The sequence below is a fragment of the Empidonax traillii genome, unplaced genomic scaffold (genome assembly GCF_003031625.1).
Source record: "Empidonax traillii isolate 1590-97213 ecotype Southwest subspecies unplaced genomic scaffold, ASM303162v1 scaffold11:size2795301, whole genome shotgun sequence".
NCBI classification, from domain to species: Eukaryota; Metazoa; Chordata; class Aves; order Passeriformes; family Tyrannidae; genus Empidonax; species Empidonax traillii.
In genome coordinates this window covers 1,161,800-1,188,218 of record NW_020955204.1, presented here as the reverse complement: position 1 = coordinate 1,188,218, position 26,419 = coordinate 1,161,800, and the positions used below count along the sequence as shown (strand labels likewise).

The 26,419-nt window shown below is 41.9% G+C and overlaps 1 protein-coding gene across 3 annotated transcripts in view; it reads right to left on the bottom strand.

Moving 5' to 3' along the window:
* The window catches only part of AMBRA1 (autophagy and beclin 1 regulator 1), a 121,394-nt gene that overhangs the window by 91,458 nt on the left and 3,517 nt on the right, over window positions 1-26,419 (bottom strand). For 2 of the 3 annotated variants that reach the window (XM_027887067.1, XM_027887076.1), the window contains exons 6-8: window positions 24,718-26,177; window positions 7,523-7,609; window positions 1,719-1,901 (exon numbers count right to left, since the gene is read on the bottom strand). In XM_027887067.1, coding sequence (XP_027742868.1) covers window positions 1,719-1,901; window positions 7,523-7,609; window positions 24,718-26,177 — 1,730 coding nt within the window. The remainder of the gene's footprint in view (window positions 1-1,718; window positions 1,902-7,522; window positions 7,610-24,717; window positions 26,178-26,419) is intronic. The other variant, XM_027887082.1, reaches the window with a different exon arrangement.

The following is a 26,419-nucleotide window of genomic DNA, read 5'->3' as shown; positions in this document are numbered from 1 at the left end:
TTCAATATGAAATATTCAACTAACAAATTCAGCCACTGCATATTAAGGCATAAACACTTCTTTTTGCTCAGTATGAAATACCACCTTAGCACAGCTGATTGGATTGCTTCCCTGACTGGGTGCTCTTACTGTGTGAACATTATCTGCAGGGGAACACACTTCTCTGCAGGCATTTGCCTGGCCCTGTGAATGAAGAACTTAACATCTTTTATTTTTTCCAGCAGAACAAGCCGCCACAGATGGATGAAAGGGAATAATGGAAATAGTAAGGTCTATGCTTGCAACACACTCACCTCACAAAACACACCAAGCAGCCACCACATTTCTGCTCTTCCAGACCACAAAGCTGCCTGAGAAAAGCTACTAGGCAGTGACTCATTTGCATTATCTCCCCTCATTTACATTTTACACAAACAAGGCCACAATGGCAGGGAAAGACATTCACTCACCCTGTACTTCAGAATATCTAACTGCTGGAGTATGAAGTGACAGTTTCCCAGAACAACCGTCTAAGGAGAAAAAAAGTCTACCACTACTTAGAAAGGGATTGATATCTTGCTTTGGGAATAGCTAGTGTTACTCATGTCCTTCATAAAGGGGCTTCACCCTGACCCAAAGGACATGGAGCTTTAACAACGTGCCATCTCAAGTATGTGCCACGGCAGCAAGTGACCATACAAGTTAAGATAGCAGGTAAGCTGACAGAATCCTTTGCTGGCAAGTGCAACATAAGAGCATAGATTTTTGTGGAGTTCACAGCTCCCATGAAACACACCTCCCTGCTACACTACCATCACAGGCTACTTGTACAACCATGCTCAGAATTACCCTGTGTTTTATTTGTAATATGCACAAAGAGGGGAAAAAAAGATCAGTGAAATACTTAAGAGTGTCCAGAGAAAATCCCATATTTAAAAGAAAAAGGAAATTACTGAAGACAGCCTAGAAATGTCATATTCTCTTTTCTGCATTGGATTCAAAATAGATTTTAATCTAAGTTCCTCACTTTGACACAAGAGGCCTTTCCTTACAGGAAAATAAGCCTTAACACAGATTCACAATCATTAAATCTTAAAAAAAAAATCAAACCCACAAACCACCAAAACAAATAAACAAACAAACAAAAACAACCAACCCCCCCAAGGCCCCCCAAACCAACCAACCAAAAAACAGAAAAGAAGAAAAAACAAACACAAAAGAAAACCCAAAACCCCTCAAAAAAACCAAAAACCACCAAACCACAAAACAAAAACAAACCAAAAAACCCCCAACCCAATCACAGGAACTTCAGCTAATTTGACAAAGTAATAAAGATAGAGCAAGTAAAAGCAATGAGACATGTCTGTATTCTACAGCCTTAGACCAAAGAACTAAGTCCTGCAAAGTCTCTTAGTGGTTCCTGTTCTGTCTCAAGATTCGACAGCTCTAGTAAACTCCTGGTTCCCCATCAGTTCCATGGGAGAAAAAGATTCTCCTTTTCTTTATTTAAGCAGTCTTCTAAATCTGGTTGAGATAGCCTGATGTGTTGAAGGTAGCCTACAGCATCCTTAATTGTCATAACAGAAATTACAAGACCTATTTGGAGCAATCACTACTCCAATTATTGATTGGCTTAACCTGCCTAAGGTGTCTTCGACTGGTAAACAGGAAGAAATCAGAAAGTATTCTTGTGCTGACAACAGACTCAAGCAGGAGGGCAAGGTAGCATGCACACTTACTCAAAATCTTCAAATTCCAGATCATTTCCTTCCACAGATGGGCTTGAGTTCTCTGAAGTGGAAGCAGAGGAGGAGGAAGAGCGGAGACGGTTTTGCTGGTATCGCATAGAACGTTGTCGAATACTGTCCCTCCGGGAAAGATACTGGATCATCCTCTGAGCATAATATGCAGCAGGAGACAATCTGAGCAAGAGAAAGATATGCAGATACTCATTACACAAGTACAGAATGACAGCCAGTCCTTATTTTCCTTTTGAACTCCAAGTGGCAGGTCAGTAACAGCATATCACAAAATACATTGTTTGCATTTTATCCGTAAGACAGAGTAAATAAAGAAAACTAGTAGAAGTAATTTCCCCCTTATACACTACACTCCCATGTGATTCCTTTGTTGTGCAAAGAGAAGCACTACACGGTACCTATAGACAAAACGCTCATCCACAGTACAGGCATATTTGCTTTCAGGACTCCTTAGAGCTCATCGATTCGTTTATTACCAGTTCACTCAACTAAGCCTAGCAAGCATTGCTTACAAGAACCAAGCCCAGCCACAATGTGAACTCTGCTTGCAATGCCAAACAGCAGCAGTGTTCACATAAACACTGAAGGAAGATGGTGTTGTTCTGAGGGCATTTATGGAGCACCATAGAGTATCAAGCAGGAGAAGAAAAGTTTCACACCTTTGTTTAACTACTTGATAATCTAAAGGGCAGGGATAGCAGCAATTTCATCAGATCCAGTAGATATACCTTAAGCGGAGCTTCAAAAGCCTCACATCCCACCTGAAAGGAAAACTTTCCTCTGAGATTAACTCTTAATTCTCTCTCATGAATAGCCTAGCCTTTGTTTGCATTAGCTATCACACACCAGTACTACTTGCTTAATGCGAGACTGTTGAAAACACACTCTCTTTTCCTACCCTGCCTATACCCACAGCTCCTTGCACATGCTTTCTGTGACACAGTTACTCAGTATTAATATCCAGACACCTCAGATACTTGATTTATCATTTTATTAGCCTTATTTGGATTAGACTCGAATTCTAATTTGAGGGGAAAAGGGGAGATGACAACAATGCCCCCATCCTGGAAATTAGGTATAAGATGTCTATTCCTTTACCTTCTAGCTCCCTTCTCCTCTCTTCCCATTTCATACATGTGTTTCATTTTATTCTTTTTTTATTCATGTTACCAGCCTGGTACTTCCCAGAGTCATGAAAATACAATCTCATTTCCTGCAGAGGCACCACAGCCAAGAGACTGACAATGGAAAGAGTAGCCCTAATTTTAAATCTATAAATAAAAGTCTGAACAGCCTTAAATAAAAAATAAAACAAAAAACCTCAGATGACCGGGGATAGGGGATAATCATATACATAAACACACTCATTCACAATCACAATGGGCTGTTTGACCATCTTTAGAAGAGTTTCTAACTAAATTAATTTTACACTGGACCTCACCTTCAGCCATGAAGACTTTTAAAGATACATTTAACTTTACAGTGACTGATACCACACAGGTTCACTGTGCTACACTATAACCAGTGATAAAAATGCAACTCCATAATCATCTCTGATAATGTGATTGATAGAAGACTTTTTATTTTTACTTCCTTCCAAAGCTGTGCTGATTCTGTTGAAACATACTGGAAATAATATTTTGCTTTTATATGGATACATTTCACATCCACCATAGCACGGGTAGCAAATAATCACACCAGGTGATTAATCACATTCAAACTCTAATTCCACCATACATTCTGGGCATGTAAGCAAAAGAGAAAGTGGCAAGAAGGAAGGAATTGGAATTCATGTAGACACAAAGAGAGTAACTTCCCCAAGGTAAGGTCCCTGTACCTTACCAGACTGCTATCTTGGTAAAGCGGCAAGCTCAGCAAACAGACTACAGGTGCAGGGCTGTAAACACTGAAGTCAATAAGCAGCAAAAGGGTAAGGGGAACCACGTATTCAGTTTGATTTTAATTCCTCCTGAATCTGTTTAATGAGTTAAATCTCTTTATGCTTACATCACGTAGAAGGCATTGATGTACAAACAGTACTTCTCTCTACTCCCTATGAGACTCAAATAAGCCAAGTATAAAAAAGCAAGGCATTACAGAAGCACCCTCACAAATGAGGAGCTGTTCTCTTCTTTGGCCTTTTCCATAAGCCAAAGGCTTTGTGCACACCTAAAAATAAGTCTAGAGCATAACATGTGCACACAGAGAAAGAAAAGGAACAAGGAAACAAGGGAACACTGGAAAACATCAACTGTGGTCTCAGCAGTCCAGCAGAGTAACTGCTGAAACTTTCCTTTTTTGCTAATATCACATCAAGGAAGAGTTTTACAGAAGGATATGAAGAATGAGTTTTGCAGACATTTAGTCTTCTAAAATTATCCAGGATGCCAGAAGAAAAAGCACTATGATGCTTGTTAGAAGACCATGAAAGGGTAGGCAATAAGTACTGGACACAAGGGATGACATGATGCCAGATTCAGCTTCCTGACAGCACAGGGTACACATACTGGAAAGACTGTGGAAAGGATTTCCAAACACAACACAAGAAGCTTAAGTCTGATACAAAGAGATAAAGGTGTAAGGGATTAAGTACTTCCTAGCAACTTAGATTTTTTTTCTAGAGACACTTCTACCAAACACTTCTGGGATGCTTTATACATGCAGTCTTTGAGCACCTTATTGAGTATTTCTATTTAAAAAAAATAATATAGGCGTTCTTTGATGACAGCTTTATTTCATTCCTCTGCAGATTGTTTTTTGAGGTCAGTACATATGGAAACTATGCAGAATGACAGAACAGCCAAGCTGACGTTAAAAAAGTTCAGCAAGGCCACTGAGAAATACTGCTGCAGTCTACATCAGAATATTCATTCTAAATCCGAGGGAACTTCAACAAAATGTTCTCCCCCCCTCACTGCTGACCTAGGTTATTCAAATATAGCACCATCACAGACAGTAGATGCAGAAATAAAATTAACACACACACTCAAAAATAAATTTTTCAGACCATATAGTTTAAAAAAAAAAAAAAGACTGTTGGACACAGCTTGGTCTTGAGGAGGTATATATATATATTTAATATATATTTAAAACACACATACACAGACAGACATACATAGATGTTTACTTACAGATACAGATGTATGTTTATTTCACCTTTGTTTCACTTTTCCCCTTTGCTATTTAACATCTCAAAGACATAACTTTACATTTCAAACTTATGATCACAATATCAACTAAATTGGAAAAGATCTCTGAGATCATCAAGTCTGACCTATGACTCAACACCACCTTGCCAACTAGACCATGGCACTAAGTGCCACATCAGTCTTTTCTTAAACACCTCCAGGGACGGTGACTCCACCGCCTCCGTGGGCAGCCCATTCCAATGTCCAACCACTCTCTCTAAAGAACTTCTTCTTAATGTCCAGTTCAAGAAGTTGGACGGCTCCGGTGCAGTCCAGAGCACTAGAGGTGCAGCTGAAGACTGTGTCCTCTCATCCTGCCTGAGAGAAGAGACCGACCCCCACCTGGCTACAACCTCCTTTCAGGTAGTTGCAGAGAGCGATGAGGTCTCCCCTGAGCCTCCTGTTTCTCCAGGCTAAACAACCCCAGCTCTTTCAGCCTCTCCTCATAGGACTTGTGCTGTAAAAAAACCCTCAAGATGCAGTAACACTCCTTTTGATCACTTCCCAAATTTCTAATGAGTTAAAGAGACAGTTAAAAATATCCTGCTAGCCTAGCACACCAGCAAGGTTTATGGAAGAGGACTCGAATCATACCCCACTCAAACTTCCAGCTTGTACTGATTATGCATCTATCTGAAAAGGACAGTGATATTTACTGGAACAAATTAACTCTCTTAGAAGAGGTTGCAACAGTGGACTTTTCTTTCAAAGCACCTTATAAACTCAAACCACTATAGCTTCTACCACAGCCTAAGCCCCACTTGACCTGTCACATGAAGAGCATCGCATTGGTTAAAAGATGGTTTCAACTAGAAAAATATGTTTGACAATTCTCCTTATGCTAGGAAATGTCTCAGGCATTGATCCCTTTTCACACACTTTAGTGAGCTTCATCACAGCAGACATCTGACAGGAGGGAAAAACGTTCAGTAACCTAGGCAGGCTGTCCCTTTCTTTTTTAAAAGCAGTTCCAAGAGAGCCAGAATCAATTCTTAAAATCTCTGCTCTATCAATCTGCCTGCTTTGGACTCCGCATTTCAGAAATAAGAAATGGTGCACTTCCAGAAATTAGCAGCTCTTGGCATTCATAAACTGACCTGAATGTAATAATATCTTTTAATTAACATTTGTAAAATACTATTTGCGTCTCTCTAAAATCAAAATCAAACTTTCCAAACCAATCCCTTTACCTGTCATTTAATCAACTGCCACTTAGAAACTTTTACATTTACCAGTGTGGTTCAGACATGCAGTTGCCAAGACCTTCAGCAGTCACTTAAGTTCATTTCCCAACGACTTTACATGTAGGAGCATATTCCACCACCTTACTTCCATAATGTTTTGTTTACATCATTTCTAAGCCTTTGAATTATCTTTACAAACCAACTTTCTTCATGATAAATGGGGGAAAAAAGACTAATGTAAGATTTCACCTATACAAGGTTTTATCTACAGAGATAGTTAGCAAGGAGTTATTTACCAGCACAACTTTACCATCTGGTCAGTTTTCAACACAGACTTTTATTTCAGAACTTGTACTTAGAGCACAATCGGTATAAAACCGCAACTTTGTTGTTAATGATGAAAAAAATAACGAGATTAAAAACCCCCCACCAAAACCCACAAAACAACAAACCTCCTTCAGCAACTTAAGATTTAATTTTCGTCCAGTGATATTCCTGTACTCTTCTTTATGATCTATTCTAGCAGCCTTCAATTCGTGCAGCTATGCCAGAGGTTCCCTAGAAGCCTAAATCAGATATATTTTACACTTACTGAATTTTCCTCATTCATACCCTGGTTAAACTCATCTAAAGAAAGCTTATTTGTCACGATTTATTCTTTGAAAGCTTCTGAAGCTGCTTGCTGTTCACGATTCTATCATTTCTTCTGACACAGTCTGCGGGTCACATAATCCCATCTGTTGCTTTCTTAATACACTAAGTAGAAACTGCAAAGATCACTCCTTTCCATTTTTGATAACTCTGCCACGTTTGCTTTTTCTAGTCCTCTGAAACACTCCCACTTCTTTTGAAGATTAGGCAGCACTACAGGTGTTTCTATGTCTAATGTCAATGATTCATGACTCTTCAGAAATAACTGTCAGTATTTTGTTCTTAGTTAAGTATACATAACCTCCTGGTTATGCTCTCTCTCATACGGATACATTAATGGAGACAATTCATTCTTCCAAGCACGCTGTCTGCTCACACCAGCTCCCAACTGCCTTTCCTGCATTCCCTCTTTCTCCTGAATAGACTATTTGTTTTTTCTTCATTTTTCTTCATAAGAAATTTTGAATATATTGATATATCTCATTTACTGTTGGGCCTGCTTGCCACCTAGTGTTCTCCATCCCAAATGATTTCAGGATCCTTATTGCTTACTTTAACAGTAATTCCTTCCTCTTTTCCTCCTTCTCCCCCAGACTTAGCAGCTTCTTCTCACTTATTCTGCACTCTGTCCCCGTGGCAAGTCATTAAAGAGGAGATGAGCCCAATCTGAGAACCATTCTCAGAGGATTCAGTGAGTTATACCGAAGTTATGCTTTTATCTATAAAACTTAAATGCATTTAGACTGCATTTAACTTTTACCTGGCTGGATCTGGGTAGATCGGATGTTCCCGGGATCCTGCTCCATCATAGCGAGATAATGAAATGAGGGAAGACTCCAGCAACCTCCTAGAAAGGAAAAACAAACTATAAAGTCAAAGACCATTCAGGAACATCCCTCCTTTTTATGCCCTACTTTCTAAAACCTCTTAAGACTATCTCTGTGAAGCGTGCAGAGAATTCCACGACATACTGAACCACTCACTGATGGCACAAGTGTTTTCACCACATAGCTATTCAAAGTGTAATATTCTCACTGCACAAAGAACTCCCTGAGTAAGGAAGAAGAGTGGTCCCAAATCTGCTTCCAAGTTCTAAGAGAAAGATGCAGATGCCACTTCTCCTTTAGAGATAAGCCATCCAAAAGTGTCAGGTCCATAAACACTACCACTGCAGTGTCCATCTGTAAAATTTTTACCTACATAAAGGTGGCTAAACATGGAATGTGCCATGGAGCACAGAACAAAGAACACACCTTGGCATCAGGACTTTAAGGGCACCACTGGTGTTTATTCACAGTAAAATATTCAGTCTTAGCCTCAAGGCTCTGAAAGAGAGGTTTTCAGCTACAAAAAAAAGGTTCTATTCCTCTGTATTTTTATCAGTCACAGGGAGAGATACCAAATATTCACTCAAGAAGTAAATGTATGCAAATGCAGCCAGAGAGCCTGAATTTGAGAGAAGTGAGTCTGAGTCATGAAGGCAGCAGAATCAAAAGTATATAGCAGGAACATGTCCTCCACCCTGGCTTCTATATGCACTTCTATCTAGCTTCTGTCATAAAGCAGAGAACAGTATTGTTTCAAGACTGACTCATGGCCTGCTGCAGCCATTAGATTAACACAAGAGAGGTGATTTGGGGCAAGTATCGAAAGTGGGGGAAAAAAATGCCAAAGTTTATAAGACTGCTGAGTTCTCTTTCAAGTTTTTCTGCCTCAGAACTGCTAAATTCTGTTTTCCAATCTGTAACTTAATGAAAACTGTTGTGGTTTGAAACAAAGAGGTCCAGCACCACATCTGTTCTATTCACATACACACACAACTGCTGAGAAAGATTTGAATCTCTCAGTCTTAGCCCCACACTCCTAATGCGCAGTTACCATTTGCAGTGCAGGACAGCAAGTAGGAAGAAGCACAGATAAAATCCAGACTCAACTTCCCATTTCTAGTCATATAAAGACAGTAGAATTGAAATGAGACATGTTTTTTTCCAGCATTACCCCACCCATTGGATCTCAAGACAAATTTTCACTGCCTTCTGGCAATTAAAAATGAATTTTTTTTTTACATTATAGATCTGGAATGCAGAAAACAGCGAGAGATCGCTCCAGTTTTCCAGTTGGAAAGGAGTATGTCAGCTTAAGAAACTCAGTGCTTGCTACAAAGCAGTGGGACTCTACAGAAGGCAAGAAACCCTGTCCTCTCTAGCACAGTGTTGCTTGGCAACCATTTATCTTATTCAAGAACAGTTATTAAATCTCCTAACTTTGAGATTAATTAATTCCCCAGGTTCCCAAGTCAAAGGCTCCAACCTTCAACACTGCTAGATATTGAGAATCCCTTGGCTCCTCAGAAAGTTGTTTTACTTTAATCCTGTCTTACCAAGCCCTCTCTTCTTCTCCAAATATATGTCAATATGTGCAAAAGTAGCTAACCTAGAATAAACACCGCTATAGCTTCAAGTATACCTGAAGTCCTAAAACTTACGAGGTATACCTATCACCTGCATCAGATATAAACTATTTTAATTCCTTCTGGAGGGAAAGTAGGCAGATTGAAATTAGCAGAAGGGATACTCTACTACTCAGTCAGCTGGCGCTTTCCAAACCCGCTAGCTCAGAGTTCAGAGACGAGGTTATTGTCACTGCAACACCAACATCTGCTCTTCAGAGCTGCTTGCGCAAGAGTGGTCCAAAACCAGTAGTTTGCAAGCAACCTGGATGTGCCAAGGCTGCCACCCTACTGGAACATCCTGCCTGATCACTGGACTTAGTCATGGAGAAAGAGCTTCCACAGCATGCGGATTCTGGGAAGGCCACAACCCTAGAAACAGCAGCTGCCTCCTGATGTGAGCAACCTACACACAATGCAACAGACTTGCTTGGTGCCATTTCCCTTCAACGCCTAGAGTGTTCTGATAATGTGCACACACAAATAATCATCAAACTCATCCCTGTCAAAAGTCTTGGTGCCTATACACTATACAGCCCACCCTCTTTTCCAGCCTTTCAGCATCTGTCCACTAAGTGACGCAGTAAAATCAGTGCCACAAGGGAAGATGATCATTACCTGCTGCACAGCCCAGCATACCCTATTAGAAAGAAGTCTCCTGGTATTCTCCATTTGTATTTGTCTTCTCATTTTGGAAAGGTTGGCAGCTGCCTAACAAGATCATGGACTTTGAGGGATCACCTTCAGAAAGCAGCGCCAGCAGCTGTGCTGAAGGAAATCAAAATCTATACCAACCAGAGGACACCACAAGGGTGCAGAAGCAGAAACGGGGCATACCTCATTTTAACTTGCTGTGAGTCTGTCAGGAGACCCTCTGCTCGGCTTGGGAACAGCACTTGGAGGAATCTGTAGTGCTTGTCTTAACACCCCATCCAATCCTCGAAATAAATACTTGAAGAATCTTGCTCTAGCATCTGGCACCTCAGAGAACTGGTATGTATTACTTTAGGAAAACACAAACTAACAGTTGCCTGTGGCACAGGATGGCCAAATGTCAAGGCAAACAGACTTCCTAAAGGCTTCAACAGCATTGTGATGTTACCTGAACAGACTGCAGCTCCATCCCATGCAGCAACAGCAGCTGCTGCTGCAGGAGCAGCTCCTTCACTAGAAGGGCTCCCTAAGACCAGTAGTTACAGGGTTGTGAGGAGCAGGATGACACTCTGTTAAACACATTCCTCAGGACCCTTTCTGAGGCTGCACAGTCTGAGCTGAATTGTGTCAGCTAAGATGGCCTTTCCAGCAGACCTTTCTGAGCCCACCAAGACCAAACTCAGCTCTTGCACTACCTCCCACAGAAGCACACAAGTCACATACTATGGCCGCATTCAGATCAGGTGGACAAAGATAATTCATTTAATAGTAACTGCTAAAAGCTATAGTTGATTTTATGGTTAATTGGTAGATCTTAATTGCCCTATAACTGTGCTCTTTCAGATCACAGAGCAGTGAACCAGGGGATATAAATACACACAATAGGAAAAACTTCAAACAAGGTAACATGCAATCTCATGAGATCCAGATGGACCATCTCTGTGCTTAATGCTCCAGAGAATAACAATATCTGTACTGAAGTAATGTACTAAGCACATATAAAATCTATTATTTAACTAACTCATTCTAGACTGAGTCTTTGTGACCTAAAGTTACAGATCCAAAGGCATTTGGCACTGACAAATGGGTTCAATAATAGATACACTGCTATAACCATCAATAAAGTGTCCCATCTGTGACGCTGGTAGTGTAACCTACTGTCCCCCAGGAAGGTGCAGATAAATATTTTTACAGTAAGTCATGCTGCACTCTACCAAGTCTTAGGTGTCACACACAGCTTTCACCACCCAAAGTCCCAGAAGAGACACAGACTGTTTGCAGTAAGCCCAAAGTGTAAGGTAGCCCAACATCACACCACAGTACATGCTAAGGTTTAGCATTTCTGTTAAGGAGGATAAACATAATCCATGCGTAAATAGAAGCAGCTTTGTTATGGACACCTGTAAGCCACTAAACAACTAAGTTTCCACCAGAGAAAAGTGCAGAGAGAGAACAGAAATGCATATTGCTTGCACCTCCTTTCGAAACATTTCAGTAGACCATGTTGACTCCCGAATCCTTTCTGCAGCTTACAGCAACCTCCTCCTCTCTCACATCCTCCATTTTTGCTACCCAGATATATAACAGGCTAACACTAGGCTCTGTGGAAGCAATTGCTCCACTATCTCTGTCTAGACAATATGAAATTGTCACAAATGACATCTAAAGTACAATTAGCAGAGAAACTGCAATTTCCACTCTCCTCCTCCGCTCATCAGGAAAAAAAAGAAAAAATCACATATTATCATCCTCCAGGTTGTCAGTCAATGCTGCAATGATGACAATTAACTCTGCTCACCCCGAGAGAAGCTTCTGCCACAGCTTGCTAAAATAGGAGGAGGGGAATTGTAGTTTTTTTGTTGGTTTATTTCTTTTATTAAAAACTACTACAAGATATAAATTGCCTCTGTTCAGCAGCACTGAGACCTTAGCAGACTCCTTTTCTGTCAGATATCAGTAGCTACGGAACTGCTGCTCTACACTTGTTGTGCTACCCCAGCTCTATAGCAATTGCTAGCAAAGAGGGAAAGGAAGCAAAGTTCAAGTTACAGGACACCTCTAGACAAGGGAGAGAGAAAAGACAGTCCAGGCACACAAGACCTTACAAGCAGAAAACAGAAATTTCTCAGGAATGAAGCAGCTGACTACCAGAAGCTGCAGCTGGAGGGAGAAAAAGTCATGAAAAAAATCTCCTCAGAGCATACCAGCCATTAGACTATACCCACATTCTCCCTACGGGGGTGAGGAACACCATCAAAGTCTTTTGGGACAGAATGATTCATCTTGGCAGGATTTGAGAAGATACTCAACTGCAGCAAATTGAACTTTTCAGTAATAGTTTCTAAGGATATGCAATCCCTACATCAGATCTTAGATTTGCTGTCAGAGCACACATGTTACTGAGTAGCACTACTCCAAGCCACACTGAGGGAAGGGTTTTCCTCCCCATCCAAAAGGAAGGCATTAACAAACACCATTGAGGCTGTTTCCTGAAAATCAAAAGGGTGTTCAGTCAGCTACCATCCCTCTAAGCTGCTGCACACCAACAACCAGAGGAAATCAGTAAAATGAAGCACTCTAAGGACAGCAATCGCATCCAGCCCTCCCAAAAGACCTAGCCTTCAGCTATGAACAGACCTTAAAACAGAGCAACTCCTAGCTATCCTTTGAAGCAAAACTACACTGACAACTCTGGCGGCTTCTGTGACTTTCCTCTCCTTGTTTTGAATCTTCCCTGAAAAGACTTTTACACTCCTTACTGCCCATTTGGAGGTGAAAATTATCACACTACTTCATATTACATCCCTTTTTCAACCCTCCAATTTACAGCCAGCATTCAGTTCTCCTGCACCCTGTCCCTGTGGATGTGCTCCTGTGGTTCCTCATAAAAAGGTGAAAAATAGCAACAGTTTAAAACTAGATTCTCTTCAGTCATCTTCCTCTTACAGCCAGGCAATGTATAACCTAAAGATAACAAGAAAGCTGAAGCACGAAAACAGCTGAATGTTCTCCAGCTGCCCAGTAACACCAGTACCCTCCCTCAAATCCTAAACCCAGTTATTAACTGTTAACAAGCCAAATTAATTCTTGGAGATAAATTATAGCCTCGACAGAACACCAGAAAACTATTACAACTAAAAATCTCAAAAAAACCCCAATCCACTGGCTTGGGTATTTTTCCCTTCCCTTTTCTTGGAAGAATAGGAAAAAATTATTTCAGACATCTGTATTGTGTTGCCTACTTTCAAAGAGCAAACTCAAATCACGTAAGCAGAAACCATAATGCATTTTGTTCCATAGCTTCATTTTCCACACAAGTTTTTTAGTTCTTGTCAAACAGAAAAACACTATTGCTATTCACCAGTTCCATATTCAAGCTTAAAATAAAAGAAGCAAGCAGTATGCAGTTCTAAAGATTGCCTGAAAAAATGATTTCTAAAATTAAGTTCTTAACATAATCTGCTTTGATACCTCTAAGCTAACATTTCTAGACAGTTTCAGCTTTCACATGGTTATGGTTAGACATATTTAGCCTGGCATCAAGACTGGATTAAGACAGATCAGAAACAGTCAAACAAAAGGATCAAACCTTTCTTAAGATAATTGTAACCATCTACAACAGACAAATAACCTGAAAATTTCACTACTCATTAAAACCTCAACACTCACTTTTATAGTTCTGAGTTAATTCCTCCATTCCCTTGTTCACATCTGTGCCAAAAACTCATCCTTCATGAGGAATGAGAGCTGGTGGCTGCCTTTCTTAGGAGTACCCAAACCCTGTTAGGTGTCCTTTTCATCACCTTTTTTTTTAAAGTTATTCCACATAATTAGCAACCTTTACAAGAAAATTTAATTTCTTTAGGGAAAGCAAAGATGCAACACGTGATCACAGATATGTTTCGAACACAGCCGAGACACGTTCCAAACATGGTCTTCGTAGAGCACTTCAGCCTATTTGTTGGAAGGAACTTGTGCTAACTCTGAAGGGCAATCAGGGACAGAGAAGACATTCTTCCCAGCTGGAGGTATAGAGCTGTCAGAGAAACAGGTTTGATATAAGGCAGAAGTTAACACCAAAAACAATTTTTCCCCTTCACTGATTCTGGGCAAGAATCCTATATAAAACAAGCTGTAAGGATTTCTCAGTCAGAAAACAGACAGCACATAAGGTCTTCAGCCAAAATAGGAAGAAGTACAGAGAAAAAGAGTACAATTACATGAAACAAAGAACTGTAGGTAAGAGTTTGAACAGCAGAAATGAGCACTGGGATTTGAATTCTCCTAATCACACGGCATGGAGCAAAGTGTCAAGAAGAACATGTTTAATTAACCCTTAAAAGTTTACTTGTTTCAATTTAACTAGAAAGTAATCCCACATGGTGAATTGTGCTACTGCACAATTGACTAGGAACTTCAACTTCCATCTACCACGTGATGCCACAGGAGTTACACAGCAGCACCTTTGGAGCTTATCATAAGGAAGGTGGGTGGCTCTGAGGAAAGTGACAGATTCTTTCAAGAAGACCCAAGATTGCACTGTTAATCTATTACTTCACCTGCTGAAAAAGGCCACACATCAGAACAAAAGATTATTGAGCATTATGCAGAGGTCCTCATCATACAGCACCCAGGGAATGACTAACGCGTTATTTCAACAAGCAAGAAGAAGTACACATCCATGATAGGCATTACAAGGGTCAAGACCAGTTGCAGCAGCATTGTTTCATCTGGCAATAACTCCAACATGAAAAGAACAATGAAAGATCCCCTGCATTTTCATTTTGCAGGGGACAAAGCTTGAGGGGCAGGGAGGGAAGAAGAATTTTACACCAGCTCAAGCTACCACATTTGCTACTTTGCTCTAAAGTGGCAGTTTCATACCAGCGCTCAGAACAGGGCAGGCACCTCAGCCAAGCTGAAGACAGATGTCGCATTCCCTTAACAACATGCCATCGTACCAGAAATTCAGCTGGAGAGTATGGGTTTCTAGTTATAACAGGCTTGAAAGCATGGCCAGAACACAGCCAACACACTGAACTCCTGCAGCCTGCAGACGAGCTTTACTCTTCTGAGGGCTCCTCTACCTACCTTCATCTGTACAATGTCTGCTTCAAATTCCCCTTGTTCTGGGAGTTCCCAACACCACAGATTGTGTGGACAGCAGAAATCTCTGCTTACCCACACACGCAGATCTGCGTCAGCTTCTGGGATAATTACATAGGACTCATGTTTCTCTACAGGGAATTGAAGAGGAGGTGTCTTTCCTGAGGGGGTAGAAGCCATACTGTTAACTCCATAGGCTTCTAAGGCTATGAAAACAGAGGTCTCACCACAAATCAATCAATTCCTTTAAAGTGCTCTTGTTCAGACTGGAGTAATGAAGAAAGCCAGATCAACAGACGACTGGCAGGGTAGTTCAGGTACTTAGTCCAGCCTTTCCACTTCAGGAAGATAGAGGAAAGATTTGATACAAATTCATCTCAAGCAGAAAAATGAGTCAGTTTCCTGGTAGATGATGAACCCTGTTTATTTACAGCTTTCAGTTCCAGCAGGTGCTTTCTCAAGAAGAGCAAGGGAGGGGGTCAGTTACATCATCACACAAACAGCCATTTGGTGCAATCAGTTAAATATGTATGTGGAAAATGTTTAAAATGCATGTTAGCTATTCAACAGACCAGAACAGCTTACTGGAGAAATCCAGAGTCATCACTATTTTGGTTACAGTTGTATTACTGAGACAGATCACCGGTTCCCCTCTCTCCTCTTGCTCCAAGACCAGAGAGTAGACGCATGCTGCCCTACTGTAAATTCTCCAGTCCAGATTCTGTAAGAAGGAGCAAAGAATTGGACGAGGGCACTTTGTCCCGGGGCACACCATGCTGTGTGCATTTTTAACGAGCATAAAGAATGAGTGCACAAATGCAATACATGTATAGTGACTGCACATCTAAAGATTAAGGGCTTGTATTAGCATAAAAAAGGTACACTATACTGCCAGCATCTCCAGCTCCTCCCCACACCGAAAAAAGCTACAGAGAGCTTTTAGATCAGCAAGCAGACCTGAAATAGAAGGTGTGAGGGCCTGCCCATAACTTATTTCTTTGCAAAAATAAAAACAAATCGAAATTTAGAGATTGTTTTAACGTGACTTATCTGAAGTCAGACAACAAGCTCTAGAAATTACAACTAGATAGTTTGCCACAGCATGTCAGAGACTACCATTAATCGTAAGTTGAGCATCATCCCCATGACAGGATACTACAATTACATGAACTCAGCACACCTGGGAAAAAACAGAAACAGGAGCAATTGTACCTGGTCAAGTGAGCTTGTCTGGATGTGCTGCCCACCCTGCAGCAGCTGGATCAGGTGGTTGCAAGGAAACTATATGCAGACAGCAGAGAAGACAGCTTAAAGGAGGGCTTTCAAGAGAGGGAAGCTATTCACACTTCTCTCCTGTCTGCAGGAAAGTTGAGAATGGATATGTTTTATGGTATCCTCAAATAGCTATCTGTTTGAAGTCAGCTATCTTTAAATTTCTAAGTAATCTGTGTTTATTCAAGACCTTTGTTCTATGGTCACCTCATACAGACCTTCCTCAAAAACAAATAAGCAAAAACCCAACAAAAAAACACACAACACACATTAAAAAAAATAATCAAAATCAAAACCAACCCACATGGCTCTACATCTCATTACTCCTCAGTAAAAGCAAAAATGTAAGCCAGTTTGGGAGCAAATACCTCTGCCATCCTCACTAAGAATCATCACTGGAATCCAATTTCAGTAATTTCCCTTGCTGCCACACTGCAGCAGGTGAAATTCAAGAACAGTCCCATAGACAGACACTTGTAGGGAAACAGGTCCCCGAGATTGCAGAGGAACAAACTTTACCTGCTTCTTTTATAGGTCAACTCCTCATCACTAGGCCTGGACCACAGAAAAAAAAAAAAACAAAAAAAAATGCAGAAGGGCAATGGTTCAAAAAAGGACACATCATAAAAGGTATTTAAGAAAGCAGAGTTATTTCCATACCTGCTCAGTTTCAATCAAGCTGCCGTGAGAGTAACATGGGGAAGAGAGCCTCTTTTGGTGCGCTACAATCATTGCTGTAAATTTACATTCATGCCAAGAAAAAGAAAAGGTGGCTTTAGGCCTCTCGGCAAGTTTGGCAAAGACTGTGTATACATGCCCAGCTTTCCAAAGCACTGAGGGAAACTCGGCAGCAGGGAGTGAGACCTGTTAGCCACTAGGCATCATTTTTTCCCCCCTCACCAACTCTCAGCGAATAAGTAAAAGGGCTCCAGCAACCTCACATTATTCTTAAATCAGGAAACCAGCAAAGGCAGGGGGAGGAATATTTGTGCAAGAAAACAGGCACTTCTTTCACTTGTTCTTCTACGTAACTAGGAGCATATTCAAGAGCTCAAACTTCTGTGACGTCAGTAAAACAAATTCTTTCCTGCCCACACAGAGACAGCAGGCTCAGCCTGGAAAGAAAAAAATATATATATATATATATATAAAATAATAAAAAAAAAATCACAAAGCTGGAAGAGTGGTAGCAATAACCTCACAGCTCACACAGGCATTAACTGACCATTTAGATATCATGGCTATGGTTAGTCTCCTGACAAAACTAATTTGCATTTTCCATTTTTAGAAAACAAACAAACAAACAAACAATACTTGTCAAGTGTGTCCACAGCCTGCACATCTCACCCATAAACACAGCTAATTATCATGCCTAAATGCTCATGTCACCTTCAGACTATGACTTCACTTTATGTTCACAACTGACAAATTGGGTCTTTGTTCACTCCTATGTGCCCAGGCTATAATTTACAGAAATCATTCTCCTACCCCACAGTTGTGACCATGTGTCCTCAAGAACCTCTTCCCAAATGGAAGCACCTCTTCCCAAACCTCGTCTCTGCTTGCAAATCCGTTCATAACTTCTGTTTGCCACACCGTTCTTTACTAACTGCTAAGATATTACTTCTATCACCACAATTTTCAAGAATTGTAACAAGTATCTTTGGAATTGTTTCTTAACCTGCCTGAAAACAGCACAGCATAAGCTTTTTCAAAGCTACCACATTACACATGGAGGTTACAAGGTTTGTCAGAAAATCCATCTTTCCACAGCACAAGTAAGGTCTACATACCATAACGTTAAACAAAACACTGAGCTCAAACTACAAATTCAGGACACAATGTTAGCAAGATTTCCACAGGTAATGGGCCTGAAACCAAGGAGTGAGGAAAAGGATCTTGGGTAGGTCTATTTAGATTAGGCAGAGTCCACATTGCCACTGATGAGCAGCCTGAGCAGCCACCACTGGATATTGCTGCCTCTCTTCTCCACAGCTCAGGTATGCCTTTTTCCTGCTCAAGTATCCCTTTCTCAGTGAACTCAACACCACTGCCACAGTATATATTAAATACAACTTTAATAAGCAAGCCCCAACTGCTGCAAGCAATTAGGAAACAAACAGTAAAAACATGGATTTTATGAAATAAGGAACAGAACAAAAGAAAGAATACACTAGCTATGTGTTCTGTCTCCACCACAAACCACATTTTGTAGCTTCAGATAAGGTAATTCCCTCCTGCTTTACTTTCCTCTCCTCAAAAAGTAAAGTGAATACCTTCCTCTTGTATTTTGATGGTAAATTTCAGCCACAGAACTCTCTTCCTAGGCAGTTCTGTACCGGTTCCAGGGGGTAAGAGAGTGTTCTGGTTGTTTTACTTTCAAAGCAAAGATATGAGTGACATACACCCTTTCATTCACCGCCTTGCACAGCGAGAAAGCTACCAGAAGTCAATACATGCAGAGATCTGATCACCTTGGTCATTTACATCACAAACCACAGCTGTCACATCAGAAGCTCAGGCTCCAGCACGAACTCAGGAAGAAGCTGCAAAAGTGACTGTACTCTTCCTGTCATATACAGGACTCACCTCTGCTGGGCAGGAATGGGGGTGTTTGTACCCTGTCAATCTGCTTTAACGACAGACTGATCCCAGTTGGATCACTAGTCAGTACTGTGTCTGCAATTAAGAACGAGAAGAGGCATCCCCTCAAGGCTATGAGAAAGCCATACCTATTTGCATTAGGCAAAAAAGCCCCACATCCCCAAACAAACCACCATTTCCAAACATATTCATTGTCTTCTTATGGAAAAGCCCCCAAATGTAGGTAATAGCTCAAGACATTCTTGAAGAATAAACACAGCCCCATGGAAAAGGTGACGCCCAGACTTCAGCCAACATTTGCCAAGCATTCCTCCACAAAACAAGCTCCATATTATGCAAGTCCTCTGAGGATGAGCAACCATTTAAACGAAAACAAAACCTTTGAGAAGGCAGGTTTGCTCCACGGCAATAAGCAAGAAGTCCAGACGAATTCTACAAAGTTGCCAAGGTCTTTCACAGCTCTAACCCGTGATTAGTTGCATATCAGAAAGACAAAATACCTGTCTCAAATCCACATCTCTCTCTTTCAAACTCTAACAAAAGCCAAAAGGCTTAAGCTCCTCCCTTGCCTGCATTCTGTATCAGAGCCATTTCCCCTCTGGATCCCCACATTCACACCTTTTCTTTAAACACTGAAGAACTTGCAAATGTATGGTAACAAAGGAGACAAAGTGCAGTTTAGGAGTGGGGAGGGTCCTCAATCTACCTCGTTTCCTTTCTACGAGAACTCAGAAACTTTCTGGTTCTGAAAGGAGACAGAAGGGAGCAGAAGCAACATTACCCCCTTGTGGCAGCAAAGCAATATGAAAGTAAGTTCTGAGAAAATCCAAGGGGAACAGATCAGGTACTTCTTTTCATTCACGCTCTAAGCATGGAGAGCTTTCAGAAAGGCCATCAAGACCGAAGAGAGATGTGCTGTGAGCTGGAGTCACTGTACTACCCGGGCAGGTGAGGATGGTACCACCACTCTCACCCTGCTGCACCTGGTGTTATGTCAGGCTTCCACCTGCCTGAAAAGAGCAGGGCACCAAGGTCACCAAGGTCCACATTCGGCTAGCAGGTGAAACCACAGTTAGAGCATTTAAAACTTCCTAAATGAAACACAGCACAGCCAAACTTGCTTGTGACATACAGCACTGACACCTGGATCACGTTTACAATTCTCTATGTAGCTTTCTCATTCAGGCTGAGCGCACACAATCCTCACTCAGGAGAAAAGACTGGGTTCACACCGCATACCAAGAACACAGGCAGGAGGAATCAGAGTCCTCGGACAAGAGCTGACAAAACAAAATTTGATCCTGGACCCTGTTAAATGGTTCCAGAGAATCTGGTCTTCACTTGTCACTTGTGCACAGTGTGTCTAACATACTAGAACACATCAAAAAGCAATGCCTTTGGTAAGCCGTGCAACTTCAGCAGGTCAATTATTTGCACAGCACTATGAACCCTGCCTTTTATACACTCACAAATAAAATAAAGGAGTTTATACAGGTGTCCCCAGACAAAAACTCCCCCACCTCACAAACACTCACTCCTTTCTACCTGTATGCATGGCAAAACCATCACTCAGGACAGTTCAAAAGACTTCTCAGATGTTCAGATAATTTCAATAGTGTGTCTTGTCTGTCAAACTAAATAGGTGAGGCAAGGTGAAAACATTATGCATTCCTAAGATGCAGGCACAGAAGTTACTAGCACCACAGTCTACAGAATTTGACCTCTGGAATGAGTGCAGTGGAGTGTTTAGAGAATTTTAACATAATTGCCAGACAAAGATTCTTGATGGAAGAATAAGAATAGTAAGTGTTTCCTTCTGAAAGGTGGGTTTCATGCAAACCTGCCTGGCAACAGGACAGGACACACCTTTCATTTGCAGTAATGCATTCAAATCTCTAGACAAAATAAAAAGATAAACAATATCAAAATTGTCCACTTCATATAGTACAAGCAGTTAAATCTTACATCTACGGAGGACAATTTTTCTCTTCCTTTTCCCCATTTATAGGTATTGTTTCACAGAATAAGGTTTGAGATGCATCAACGGGTACATACATGGTCACCACTTGCTCCCTGCATCCATTCCAGAAATACTGTGGCCTGGGGCACCATGAAAGGACTCAGAAACAACAGATTTAAACGCAAATTATTTTCTTTTTTTTTTCTGAAAAACCACACTAGTTCTGTAGATGTCACTTGTGTGATCTTAAAATAACTGAAGAGAAAAAATCTGGATCAATTTTATTAGTCACCACTGCACTGTACTTATCATTAACTGATGAACTAGGATTCTATATATGAACTATATATTCTATAGATGAACTAGGATTCTACATATCATTAGCTTCTCTCAGAAAAGCAGCTGACAGAATCCTCTTTCATTCCCTGACCAACTTTTCGTTATCAACCTCAACTGGCCCACAAACCAACTTCCTAAAGTATATAAAATAATCTCTTCCCTCATTGAGATTACAGTATTAACACAATGCTTCAACACATATTTTAATTAACAGAAAGTTATAGAAAAATTAGGCCAGCTATCATCTGTTGCTCAGTTATCTTCCCTTCATCTACATCTTTCCAACAGTTTCTATCCCCAATTTTATGCAGCACATTTCACATGACAACTTCAGGGATTTCTGAGGTTCTTTTCACTTTGAAGTGAGGCAGAGACATCCAGAGGGGAAACCCCCCTACATTTGAATTAATGAAATCAGGCTGTAGAACCTCAGAAAACCTAAAGCTCAGTCTCACCAACTTCTACTTAATGTAGATCGTAAACCTTCCCCAAGCTCCTACTTCAATGGCCTAACTTCAAGGACACAGCTCAATGCCCACACTGCTTTCAGGTCAAGCTGTATGTGATAGGACTCCCTGTACTGCTGAGGCCCCCAGGGAGATGCTCCTCCTAACGGAGGTGCCAGACCTGTTAGTCATGGATAGTGTCACTACATGATTATCACCTTTGTGATTAGCGCAAAATAATTAGTCCAGTACCATGAGAAAGAGCAGAATTCTCTCCCTACCCAGCTGACATAGCAACATCAAGAGAATGTAAAGAACAGCCTTCATTAAACTACCTCATTAAATTAATTGACCCTCAATAGCAATGTCTTCCCGGCAAGCTAATTCTCAGTCAGGACGGCCAGGTCAGGGAATGAATCCTGCCTGTAGACAGAGAATGAGAATATACAGAATTTCCAGATAGAATTTTTATTTAAAGTTTTACAGCTGACCTCTGAATACAGAGCTCAATTGCCCAATGAGGACATCTAATGGAGAGATAAAGAAGAACAGAATTTAAGACAGGTTACAAGCAAAACCTGGATTCCAATGCTAAGAATTAACCTGAGGTCAATAGGCACAAAATTACATTGACTGAAAGTGTGTATTCAGTTATCACTTGTACCCTCTGGTTTGAAGGCTTATCCTCCCCTCTTCTATTTCCCCAGCACTTTCAGAATTACACAGCTTACATCTAATGACCCTTAGCCACCATCTTTGCACGCTTCTCCAGCTGCAAAGCTTAATAGGCATTTCGGACTCTGCTGTGCAGGAATGGTTCCAGCACCTGTGAAAGCACACCCTAGGTCTGGGAGACATGAAGGCTTGGTGTGAGGATGTTCACTCTGTGCAAAAGTTAGGTAACTGGGTGCTTGCTGACTTGTTATTGTTCTATAAGGAAAACTATAAACAGCTAATTTGAGAATGGCAGAAAATTATATCAGCAGCACATTCAAGGTTCCTTTTAAGGAAAAAGATTTCATAAAGCCCCCAAGGCCACATGATGTGTTTAACAAGAAAGGAAGTTTTACTTCAAGGAAATTACCATGAGCATTTAATAACAGACTGCCTACTGCTTCCAGCTTTCTTCCCTCAGTACTCTATACTTAACCTACTTCAGTCAGAAGGGAAGCAGGCCCTGCCATGCCTGCTTTTGAGAAAGGTCTGATAACAGAGGTAGGAGACTGGGAAAACAAAAAAAAAAGAGTCCCTGTGAGCTTCTCAGCAACCTCTTCCAGAGAGGTTTCGCCACAGGTTTCATCTTAAAGGAATTCCTCTGGAACTAAGCTCTTGCATCAAACTATGCACTCCAAATTAAAGGCTCAGCCAAAAAAGCACTGTTTGCTCAGGTGACCAGGTAGGCAAGTAACCCTGCACAGATGCTACAGCCACTGCAGCAGGCAGCAGCAACTACCATGGATGACAGGCAAAGTGATGCAGAGATTTAGTCACAGGACTCTAATTGTTAGAGAGTAACCCACTGAGCTCCTGCAGGCTGGGGTGGACTGAATTATGTGCCTCAGGGTATTTTTAAAATATACAGTTATCTCAGAAAAAAATCACATCTACAGATCTTACTACATCTCACTGTACAAATATGTGCCAATTGCCTGATCAATAAAAAGGTTATTTGCCCCTGTTATTTCTGACACTACAGTGACTCATCCTAGAAAACAAGAGACACAGTGGAGATGATATGAGTATGTACCACTACTTGGAAAGAAAAGATAATACAAGACTTACTCAAGTGCCATTTTAAAGCTAACTTTTGTCAGCTCCTTCTCACCTCTCTGCCCTTTAATAGGGACCAAGAGGATATCTGACTTCAATTAATGGCAGGTACATTCAGGCCCAAGAAAGAAGTAGTTACCATGTAATCAGCTTGAGACTCTCATTATGATAGGCTATAAAAAAAAAACTGGGACAAGGATTTAGAAGCATATGAATAATTTTATGACCACCACCGCTTATTTGCTATGCAACTACAGCAACAAGAAAGGCAGCCAGTGTTCCAGCCAGAGTATAATCAGCTTATCTGCAGGAAGAAGGAAAGAATTCCCTTTGCTCAAGCACTCTAGTGCAAAAAGTCACTTTAGTCAGTTACATCTGCATCCAACCTGAAAATTTTGCTTTCCTACAGCTCAAAGCATCTATTTTCAAGAAACAGCAAGACTGGACCTTTCCTCTGGTGAGAGCACAAATCACTTGACAGAGAAGATGTGAAACTGAAACCCAGTAAATCCTATCGAAAGTATCACTGTAGCCAAATCATCCATACAAGCCAGTGAAGACACTTCACACAAAGTGTATAGGTTCCTTCCTGATGTAAGTTCAATTTAGCTTGTCCTGTTTCTTGTAACGTATCTGAAGGAGAAGAGAAATATCCTTCTAAAGAAAGAATCACCTTCTGAAAAGAAGAATACAGCAAAGCCTAAAGTTTCCAGTGATCAGCACATCCCCAACAAGCTCAGGTCAACAGAAGCCACTTTCAAAACTTACCTCTTTTATCAAGGGCAAACAATCTGAAGAGCTTTGACCAAACTCTTACATTTGGATATATGGTCAAACCACTGACACAGAGCTCTGACTTCTTTTGCCCTATTGGCAACACCAAGAAGTTTTTTCTTAACCCTTTCAACTTAACAACTATAACCTCAACAAAACACAGTGCTCAAGAAAGCAATTCTCACTACTCATGTCTAATTTTCCATGCCAATCCTGGGGATTCTCCATGTGTGGTATGGGGCACAAAGGACAGCATAAAACATCCTGTGTTTCCATCCTTCTGCAGTGTCTGGGAAACACCAGGAGCACAGCTCACCCAGAGCTCTGCTGAGAGCCTGCCCTTTTGCCTGTCTGTACTATCATTTAGAGGTCCCTTCTCTGTCCTAATCTTCAGAACTCACCTGCAGCATGACAACAGCAGCTATAAAAGACATAAACAACGATGTCTCTATTTTCCCCTACATGAATAGCACACAGCCACATGAGAAAAGATTTTTGACTCTGACAATACTGAAAAACCTCAGACTAGATGTAAAAGATTTAAGAAAAAATAGAGGAGGAAGGGCAAGCATATATCTTACCTCCTGAGTGAATCCTCCTCTGAGCTTTCCTCAGGCATTTCCTGGTTTAAGGCCTCCTGTGATACATTCCCAGGTCTGCTTGAAGCCGACTGGCTGTAAACTCTTTCCCAGTGCCCCGTCTCCTGGTTAAAGACCACTCCCACGGTCCTCTCCTCCTGCGGGGTGGAAGAGCTGCCCAGCTGCAGTCTGCTAGAGGCAGGAGCTCTGCCCTCGGTTCTCTCTGCAGGCTGCACCTGGCTGGTATTTGGAGGCACACCCTCAAATGTGCTTTGGACCTGCCCTGGTGTGTAGCTAGGCGTGCTTCTTTCCCAGCGCAGCGTGTCATTGTTAAAGGTCAGCAGGTTATGACAAGCACGACAGCGGTTCAGGTGACCCCGGGACAAATTGGAATTGTTTTCACTGCTGTGTGGAGTCTGCTGATGGGAGGGACCCGGTCGATCAGGCTCAATGTTGTTGTTGAGCATTTCTTGAGCCTGTTGTGACTGGCTGGGCTCCCCACCAATCCCCTGATCTAACTCCTGAAGCCGGTCATATTCCAGGAAGAATCGCCTCAAATCACACTGGAGCTCATTACGGATACTGGCTGGATTGCTCGGGCCAGCACTACTACCACTGTTCACCTCAGCCCCTGGGGTCAGAAAGCCCCTCCCTTCTGTTGCAGAGGTATAGACTGATGCCTGGGAACCTCCCTCCTGCTGTCTGAGCACTGACAGCAAGCTCACAGAGGAGGCACTGGTCCTAGGGGGAGGCATGGCTTCCAGCTCAGACCGAGAGCTCATGTTCAGCACTGTCCTGGACCAGTCAGACCCACCTAAGCCTGAAGCCATCTCTCTCGCAGACTGTTGGTACCGGGACTGGTGCCCTGCCAAGGGCCCGCTGAGGGACCGCCGTGTGGGGCCCAGGCTAAGGTTGCGCAGGGTGTTGCCAGCAGTGCTGCTCTGAACTGTGCTGAAAGCAGAGGGCCTGTTAAGTATCCCCTGCTCGTCCTGCGCTACAGATGTCTGCTCTGGGGGTTGATAAGGCTCTGTCTGTACAGAGGAGAAGGAAGTGCCAGTGGCCCCAGAAGACGTGGAGGGTGCATTTTCCTGGTGTGGGAAGAGAGAAGAAGGAAGTCTTGCACTAGAGCATCGGCTGCAAAGGCACAACATCCCCAGGTGCTGGCAGCACTCTGCTGTGGGATAGCTGACTCGCTCCCGGAGCCTGTTATAGACAGATGCCCTTGTGTTCTCACTGGCTGGAGGCGGAGGTGGTGGTGGTGGAGGCGGTGGAGGGGATGGGGTAGCAGAGTCTTGGACACTGTTTTGCTCTCCCACCTGTATGCCAGAGGAGCGGGAGGACAACATATGCAGGAAGTTGTGGAGAAGGGGCGTGCGCCTCACAGGCTGAGACGGAAGGATAGCGCGCTGACGATAATGAGGCATCTCTGTGCTGTCCACGGAGATTTCCACTTCCTCATCGCTCTGCACAAGGAAACGATCAAAGTTCAGTCATCTCAAGGTAAAATCCTATACCTCAAAATGAACAGCCAAAATCAGCTACCACCCCAGACAGATGGAAGGATGTGATAAGCCCTTGACTTGCAGGAAACCAATTGAGATGACTTCCAAGCTCATTTTAGGGATACAGATAACCTCTTCCCAGTGAGCTTTGACAACACACTGTTCATACAAACAGAAGAATCAGCATCTCAGGGAAGGATTAT